The sequence below is a fragment of the Enhydra lutris genome, unplaced genomic scaffold (genome assembly GCF_002288905.1).
Source record: "Enhydra lutris kenyoni isolate GAN:26980312 unplaced genomic scaffold, ASM228890v2 scaffoldscaffold24, whole genome shotgun sequence".
NCBI classification, from domain to species: Eukaryota; Metazoa; Chordata; class Mammalia; order Carnivora; family Mustelidae; genus Enhydra; species Enhydra lutris.
In genome coordinates this window covers 22,744,884-22,753,883 of record NW_019154108.1, presented here as the reverse complement: position 1 = coordinate 22,753,883, position 9,000 = coordinate 22,744,884, and the positions used below count along the sequence as shown (strand labels likewise).

The 9,000-nt window shown below is 42.3% G+C and overlaps 1 protein-coding gene across 1 annotated transcript in view; it reads left to right on the top strand.

Moving 5' to 3' along the window:
• Window positions 1-4,229, top strand: part of LOC111150830 (complement factor H related 2) — a 25,576-nt gene extending 21,347 nt beyond the window's left edge. The window contains exons 4-5 of the mRNA XM_022508452.1: window positions 2,761-2,943; window positions 3,401-4,229. Of these exons, the coding sequence (XP_022364160.1) occupies window positions 2,761-2,943; window positions 3,401-3,597 (380 nt within the window). The 3' untranslated portion in view covers window positions 3,598-4,229. The remainder of the gene's footprint in view (window positions 1-2,760; window positions 2,944-3,400) is intronic.
• The last annotated feature ends 4,771 nt before the right edge of the window (window positions 4,230-9,000 follow it).

Below are 9,000 nucleotides of genomic sequence, written 5' to 3'. Positions count from 1 at the left end.
TTTCCGCCTTGTCATTTTGTCCAGATAAGAGTATATGAAGGAGCAAGTAAAATACTAAAAAGGTGGCAACAACCCCAGGAAAATATGCTTTAACCAAATCAGAAGAGATCCCAAATCGTGAGGGGGGAGAAAGGGGATAAAAAGAGGTTCAGAAAGAAAAAAAAAAAAAGAAACAAAAAGAAGAAAACGAATAAAGAAAAAAATATATATATATTAGATAAACTAGTTAAAAAACGTTAAAAAAGAAAATGGTAACAGTTAAAAAAATTTGGCAGAAGAAGAGAAAACAAATTGAAAAAGAAAAAAAAAATTAAATTAACTGCAAGGCTAAAGAATCATGGGGAGAAAGCCATGAGTTCCGTGCTTTGCTTTCTCCTCCTCTGGAATTCCGCTGCTCTCCTTGGTATTGAAACTGTACTCCTTGGTAGGTGAACTTGGTCCTGGCTGGGCTTCTTGTTGATCTTCTGGGGGAGGGGCCCGTTGTAGTGATTCTCAAGCATCTTTGCGCCGGGCGGAGTTGCACCGCCCTTACCAGGGGCCGGGCTGAGTAATCCGCTCGGGTTTGCTTTCAGGAGCTTTTGTTCCCTGAGCGCTTTCCATCGAGTTCCGGAGGGCGGGAATGAAGATGGCGGCCTCCCGGTCTCCGGCCCGGAGGAGCCGAGGGCCCGGGGCCCCACTCCTCAGTGCACCCTCAGAGAACAGCGCCCAATTACTCCCGTCACCCTGGCCTCCGGCCGCGCTCCGAGCTGACCGTGCCTGCGACCGGTTCAAGGTAACCCCGAGCTTAGTGCTTACTCCTCGGCTCTGTCTCTGTAGCCGGCTTCCCCATTCTTTTTTTTTTTTTTTTTAAACATTTTATTTATTTGACAGAATACAAGTAGGCAGAGAGGCAGGCAGAGAGAGAGGAAGGGAAGCAGGCCCCCCACTGAGCAGAGAGCCCGACGCGGGGCTCAATCCCGGGACCCTGGGATCACGACCCGAGCCGAAGGCAGAGGCTTTAACCCACTGAGCCACCCAGGCGCCCCCCGGCTTCCCCATTCTAATACCTGTAAACTCTGTGACACTCAGACACCCCCGATCCTTCTGTGACCCTGCGGGACCTGAGGCCACGCTGACCCCGCGTGGGCTTCACCCCGGTTAAGCCTCTGGAGCGATGACCCTCAGCAGAACAGACTTTTAAAAGTCCTGATTTGGGGCGCCTGGGTGGCTCAGTGGGTTAAAGCCTCTGCCTTCAGCTCAGGTCATGGTCTCAGGGTCCTGGGATCGAGCCCCGCATCGGGCTTTCTGCTCAGCAGGAAGCCTGCGTCCTCCTCTCTCTGTCTGCCTCTCTGTCCACTTGTGATTTCTGTCTGTCAAATAAATAAATAAAATCTTAAAAAAAATAATAATAAATAAATAAATAAATAAAAGTCCTGATTTTGTGCTCCGTTGCTCCGCCGCTTGCCGGGAGCCGGTCCCTCCCCCCCGTGGTCTATCTTCCCGTCGCTTTGGATTCACTTCTCCACCAGTCCTACCTTTCAGAAAGTGGTTGATTTTCTGTTTCTAGAATTGCTGTTCTTCTTCTCTTCAATCTCCTTTTGGATTTGTAGGTGTTTGCAACCTTTAGATAAGCTATCTAGCTGATCTCCCGCTACCTGAGTAGTAGTCTCAGCCTGCTACTTCTCCGCCATCTTGACTCCTCCTCCATCTCCCCACATTTTAAACATAAAGCTCTTTAGTATTTCCTCCACATACATTATCATGTGATAGTTTTGTCTCCCTCTCTGATTTCTTCATCTGACCTCTTTTGAAGGGTGGTCTTAGATTTCTTCTCTGGTGTTTCTCTGGAGTAATTCAGGTACTGTAAGAAATACCTCTGTCTTTCTGGGCCTGGGCATCTCTTTTTATGTTAGAAACAGAAATGTTTCTACCTCATCTTGTCAGAACAGGAAGCCAGCAGTTCCCTTTCATGTTATACAAATTTGCAATTCTTTGAATTTTACTAAAGGGGAGGATATTTATTTTGTAATAAAAATGAAAATCAGTTGAAAATGACTAGAGATCATACCATTTGCTTTGACATGGATACATGGAGGGGCTTATGCTAAGTGAAATAAGTCAAGCAGAGAAAGACAATTGTCATAAGGTTTCACACATATGTGGAACATAAGGAATAGCGCAGAGGACCACAGGAGAAGGGAGGGAAAACTGAATGGGAAGAAATCAGAGAGGGAGACAAACCATGAGAGATTCTGGACTCTGGGAATCAAACTGAGAGTTACAGAAAGGAGGGGGTTGGGGGAAGGAGTAGTCCAGTGATGGGTATCAAGGAGGGCACGTGTTGTGATGGGCACTGGGTGTTATATGCAACTAATGAATTGTTGAACACTACATCAAAGATTAATGATGTACTATATGTTGGGTAACTGAACATAATAAAAAAATGACTAGAGATCCAATAGACACTACAAAATGTATATAAAAATAATGACATTTTGGTATCTAAGCCATCCATCTGTTCAGCTTATATTCTCTAAGAAAAGCATTTTTTAATACTGAAATAAGGCAAAGCAGATATATTTGCTAACATCTTATGGGTGCTTTCATGTGGGGTGAAAGGGCTTAAAAATGTAACTCTCCTTTTAAGTGATTAAATTTCCTTCAATGAAACCTTTATGTTTGTAGAAATCACATGTTTTAATATTAAGGACTTTGCTATATTCTTATTGCTTTTCTGTATTTTTCTTTGGTCATCCAACAAATCAGTTAATGTTTTATTAGGCCCTGAAGGAAAATGTGGGCCCCCTCCACCCATCGACAATGGAGACTTTACCTCATTCCCATTAAAATCTTATGCTCCGGGATCATCAGTTGAGTACCAATGCCAGACCTTCTATGTACTTCATGGAAACAGTACTATAATATGTAGTAATGGACAGTGGTCAGAACCACCAAAATGCTTAGGTAAATACTTTAATATTCTCATGGATCCTGGGAAAATTTATGTAATGAATATGATGTTTTCCTATTTATAGAATTTTCATGAATTAACAAACAACAATTCTGTTGAATTCTTGACTACCAAATATTAATATATGAGGAAATCAAGTTGGGAAAATTCTTGTTCAAGCAATAACAGCAACAAAAGATTCTTTAATAAAAGCTCTTCATGTGATAGCTGACATTTTGTATCTTTGATTATAATACCTAATTATTACACATTAAACACAATACCTCATTTTTACATCATTTGTTTAAAATGACTTAAGTCTACATGATGGATTTTCAGTGAGTTAGTTTGGAAAAGTTTTTGACAATGAAGTGCTAGGTCAGTGTAGAATATTCTACTTGAAAATCTGAAATTCTGTGGCAAATATTTGAATGCTAACCTAATGTTTTATGTTCATTTTTGTACTTTCAGATGCATGTGTGGTATCAGAAGAAATCATGGAAAAACATAATATACAGTTGCGATGGAGACATGAGAAAAAATTTTATTCTAGAACAGGGGATATTATTGAATTTATATGTAAAGTTGGATATCATAGAAAGTCACAAGGTGACTCATTTCGAACAACCTGTCAGGAAGGGAAACTGACATATCCCACTTGTGTATAAAGCAATGATTAAGATACAGTCCTAAAATTATAATGTGTACATTTATTCCGAAGTTTCCATGATGAATCCAGTTCTTCTCATTTTTTCAACTATTACTCATTTTTATTCGTAAATCAGAATTTGTGTTAAATAGTATGTGGATGATAGACATAACCTGAGGGACAAATGAATCACTTCTTAAAAACACCATATTAAAACTTGGTGAACTAAAATGCTATGTGTCCTAGTCATAGAATATCTGTGGCAAGAAATTAATTGTGATCTCTTCAATGCCTGCTCCTTTCCATCCTTCTCCTAACTTTCTCAAAGATTTCTCCATAACTCCTGAGGCTTCCTGAAGCTCTCTATTTCAGAGAAAATGGGGGGAAAATGCTTGCACTCATCTTCAAAGTCATTTCACTTTACAACACATAGAAACCTAACTGTGTCATACCTATGTTATTTATAAGATGTAAGAAGTTATTTAGTTTGCTTTTCTCTCAATAGATAGATATGCCAAAAAATGATGAAATGCATGATCTCTTATGTGTATCTAGCAAACATAATAATTCAAACAAATCATAAAGAGGAATTCAAATCTAACTAGGGGCATAACTATAACTACATTAAAAGTGACTTCAAAAGTCCAATATCAAGTATAGACACACACACACACAATGCTTTGAATACTGAATAAATGTTTATAGAATAAAGGAATAAAGGCTGGCAGAAAGCACAAAAATTTATAACTAATTGAATTTAGAGATAATAGAGGGAAGAGGGGCTGTTTAACTCCTTTATGCTTACCTGTATTCTCCAATTTTTTATCTTTAATATATATCACCTTTGAACCATAGGATACCTAATTTTAAAGTAAAGATACATAAAAAGTAAGACAATGTACATTGCGAACTATAAAGCCTTCTGGTGATTATCCTTAGATCTAAAAATATTTTCATGATTTTGCTGGTATGGAGGGCTTTGGAAACAATGACAAGAGTCAAATACAATTTTTATGTTCATACATTTCAAACAACATAATTAGTACCAGTTGACTAAAAGCATTTTAAATTTCTACAAAAACACAACTTTAAGGTGAAAATAAAGATATACATAATTAAGATAAAAATATTTTAAGGTGATATCTTGTAACTTTGCATTGCATCAAACCAAGTGCATTCCTGCTTCGAATGAGAAACCTGTCACCAGTGGAGTCAATTTATCTAAATGTGAATCATTGGTAACAGCCAGTTTGCTCACAAATAAGGAAACACTGTTAGAATTGGCAAGTTATCTTGGCTGTTAATGTTAGCACTTGTGTATACATACTATTCTCCAAAACCTCTCACCTAATGTTTATAAAATCTATATATGATACCTGTATAAAATCAGTTATTTCAAAATAGTGATTTTTAAGATCAATTATATCTTTTTTTGCACTTTCTGTCATTCTTGTATAAAGGTGAGTGCTAATTTATCAACTCTGTTTAAACTTTCACCTAATATGATCTGGTAAATCTTTATTTTTTTCTATTTATTTTCAATATTTGGAGTAAGGACTTGATGTAATAGTGACCTTCTGTGATTGATTTAAAGACTTTTTAAGCATGGTATTGGCCTGGATTTGTGAATTTTTATTTACTCAATTTGTTGCAATCGATTGTAATCATTATTCTTTGAAGCATAAATAATCCCAAATTTGGCTAGTGAATGTCTTGCAACTGGCCCCTGATTGCTTTGTTATATCCCCATCAGTCTGAGTATTTCTCTTCTTTTTAGCACAACATGACATTCCAGGCTCACTGTCTACCTCCCTACACAACACCCATAACCGTACATCTTTCCAAGAAGTTCTGATTCCTTTTATTGGATCACAGTGTTTAGAATCCAAGTTGTACTATTCATGCTAGTTGGAAGTGTTCAATACCATTGAAGTGTCTTTACTTTCAGGGTCTTCTGGTTGTCAGAAATTTGAAATAGAAATGAATTTTCAAATTTATTAGTTCTTATTGGATTTTCCAATTCAAGTATGATAATATAGGGTTAAGAAAATTCTTTTTAACACATCTTCCCCTTTCCTCTTTATGTATATATTCTTATATTTCAATATCCATGAAAATAATATCAAAAGTGTCATGCAAATGTTACTATTACCAGTTAAACTAGCAAATGAAGGTTAAAATGTCATGTGTTTATTTTGTCCCAGGATGCTTGACTCTGAGTGTGAGTACTTTCTTAAAAAGCAACTTAAAGTGATTCTTATTTGATTGACTCTCTTAAGAGATTAAGTTTTACATTTATTTGCATTCATATTTTTTCAATTTTAGATTTTGCTGCTTATTTTTCTAATCTAACTTTAAAAAAAAAGGAAAACATCTACATGTTTTAGAAGGCAGACTACTATGTGAAGGGTCTTCATGCTGAGTAGTCTTCCTTCTGTCATATCTCTTCCCTCACTGAATAAGGTTATAATTTTATTAATTTCTGACATCCTTCCAGTGGCCATTAATCTCTCTCTCTCTTTTTCTTTTTTTAGCGAGGCAGAGAGAGCCCATAAGTAGGTGGGTAGTGGGGGCAGAGAGAGAGACAGAGAGAGAGACTCTTAAGCAGGCTCCATGCTCATCGTGGGACCCAGCGCAGGGCTCTGTCTCACAATGCTTAGATCATGACCTGAACTGAAATCAAAAATCAGTCACTTAACTGACTAAGCCACCCTGGCGCCCCTAATCTCTCTTTTTAAAAAAGTTTTTTATTTTTTTCATTACTTTTCAGTGTATTGGAATTCATTGTTTATGCACCACACCCAGTGCTCCATGCAATACGTGCCCTCCTTAATACCCACCACCAGGCTGACCCAACTTCACCCCCTGCCCCTTCAAAACCCTCAGATTGTAACGCGTTTATCTGTCCCTTGCTATTTTCATTTTAGAATGTATCTCACTCAGACCATTCTGAGTTTTACTATTACAGATAACAAATAACATACCCTTCAGATGGAGGGAGCCCACCCCTTTGCAGATTTCCTGAGACAGTCGCTGCAAAGCTGACAGTGACCCCACTTGGACTTGCTGCCTGATGGGGACCCAGGGTTTCCTCCTAGAACATTCTCTGCTGCAAGGCAATCCAGTTCCTGCCATCATCTCTTCAGGAGGAATGGGAGCCTAGGGTGGGTGAGGACTTGCAATGAGGCAGATCTGGTGTTCCCTCAAGACCCAGGTCTGTGACTTGGCCTCTCAGAATCTCTCATATTCAGAGGTTTTACGCAGGTTTATATCTCTTAAGGCTTGGAATTACACAGATGCCTTGTGCCCCAGATGGAACACTCCCACGAACCAACCTTTCAAGACCCGTACCCTGTTCCAGTTCCCTGGCTCTCCTGACCTGGGTGGCTCATGCTTGCACAATTTGCACCCTTCCGGTCAGCCAGAGGCAACTGGGGGGGCCTCCAGGCATGTGGAACACTGGTCCCCAACCACTCACATTGCCTCCAGTGTGAAGGGAGCCCACCCCGACCATCTTTGTGAGATGGCTACTTGATCCTACCAAGAGTCAGTTCAGTCTCCATTTGGAGCAGCTGCCTGATGGGGTTTGGGCTTCTCAGTGCCCCAGGCTCCAGGGGCTTTTGAGTGGAGGATATTCTCACCAATTTGCCCAGACCTGCCCTGGCCAGGGAGTCAGGTTCTTTAGGTCTGTCTTCAGGGAGCATATGCGCATTTCTGGGGGCTAGAGCTTGGAATTATACAAATGTCAACCACCCTCCGCATCCCCTCAAGAACCTGTTGTTGAGACTTGGTATCTCCTGACACTTAAGTTCCCAGTCCCTGGCTTCCCTACCTCTGGGACCCAAGCGTGCATACTGGGACCCAAGCGTGCATCCCGTCCACAGGCCTTGGGCAGCTGGGTCTCTCCAGGCCTGTGGAGTTTGCACCATTCCCCAACCAGCTGCTACAGTCCAGAGCAAAGGAAGACCACTCATAAAAGTCTTTGTGAGGTGGCAGCTTTAAACTGGGAACAGTCAGTCCCCATTTGGACTGGCTGCCTAATGGGGTCCTAGAATCCTCCAGCGATCAAGGCTCCCAGGTGTCTGTCACTGAAGGATCCCTCGGCCAGCCTACCCAGCTTGCCCTGTCGAAGCAGAACCTTATCTACACCTCTGCTTTGAGGAGGAGTATGTGCACTTGTGTGGGTCAGGGCTTGGGATCAGGCAGATGTCATGGACCTCCAGGGGCCCGCTCTTGAGACCTGGCCTCTCCCAACACTTGACCAGTTCTGGATCCCTGAGCTCTGGAGCCTGCCTATAAATAGTAGGCACCCCATCAGCAGAACTTAAGGTAGCTGGAGCCCTCCATGCCTGTGGAGTTCTTGCTGGTCCCAAATACATGCAGCCTACAGGGCAGAAAGATGCCACCGCCACACCTGAAGAAGCCTGAAACGTCCCTTGTAGCCTAAGTCTGGGCAATGGGACATGACTGCCCATGTGTGGGCTCCATAGGTCAGGGTACCCAGCGCCTGGAACAAGGCAATGTTGGGTGAGGTTGGGTCACCAGAGAGAGCTATCAGGCGCAAGGAGTTGGTCCGATGTGCAAAGCCTACCCACCCATTATGGAATAGTCCCTCTGAAGGCAGAACTGGAGGTTTTTCAACTAACCTGCCAAGGAAAGGCCCAGCTGTCAGGTCACAAGAGCAGTCTATCCTCCATTTGGAGACAAGTGGGAGTCCTGGTTCCTATGGGGGTGCAGGATGCCAGTAGGCTGTAAATCCTGTGGTCCACTTGCAGCTCTTAGTTTGTAACAATATTCAGGTGGTTGGGGTCTGGTCAGAGTCTCCCAGGTGGAGGGCCTCGTCCACCCAGGGTGGCTTACCGGTACATACGGTGCATGCGTGGGTCTTCCAGGTCGGCGTAGCCAAAGTTCTGGAACATGGTGCCATCTCATGGAAGTGGGCTTCTCGCATTACAAGGCATCTGCCTGATTTTAAGCCCTATCCAACACAAGTGTGCACATTTCCTTTGAAGACAGAGCTGGAGGAATTGGGGCTGCCTTGCCAGGGCTGAATCCACTAGGCTGGCCAGGGGAGCCTCCAATATCCGACAGCCGGGAGCCTTGATGTTGCAAAAGCTCCAGATAATAGCTAAAGGTAAGTACGTGGGGCCCGATTCTTGCCCATTTTTGTGGCTGTCTCAGAGCAGTTCTCAGAGGGTGGCCTCCCTCCACACTTTATGCAGGTGGTTGAGGATTGGCTGGAATGGCACAGGCTTGTGGGTGTGGGGGGTGGTGGTCCAAGACACCTGCCCAAGGGCTTTAAAAACTGTGTACTTGTAGGCTGTGCAGGTCAGAACAGCCAGGGACGTGGAAAGCTCAAGTGTCAGGAGACTCCCAGTCAGAGGAAGGGGATACTGGGATGTCTAGCTTCTGCCTAATCCTT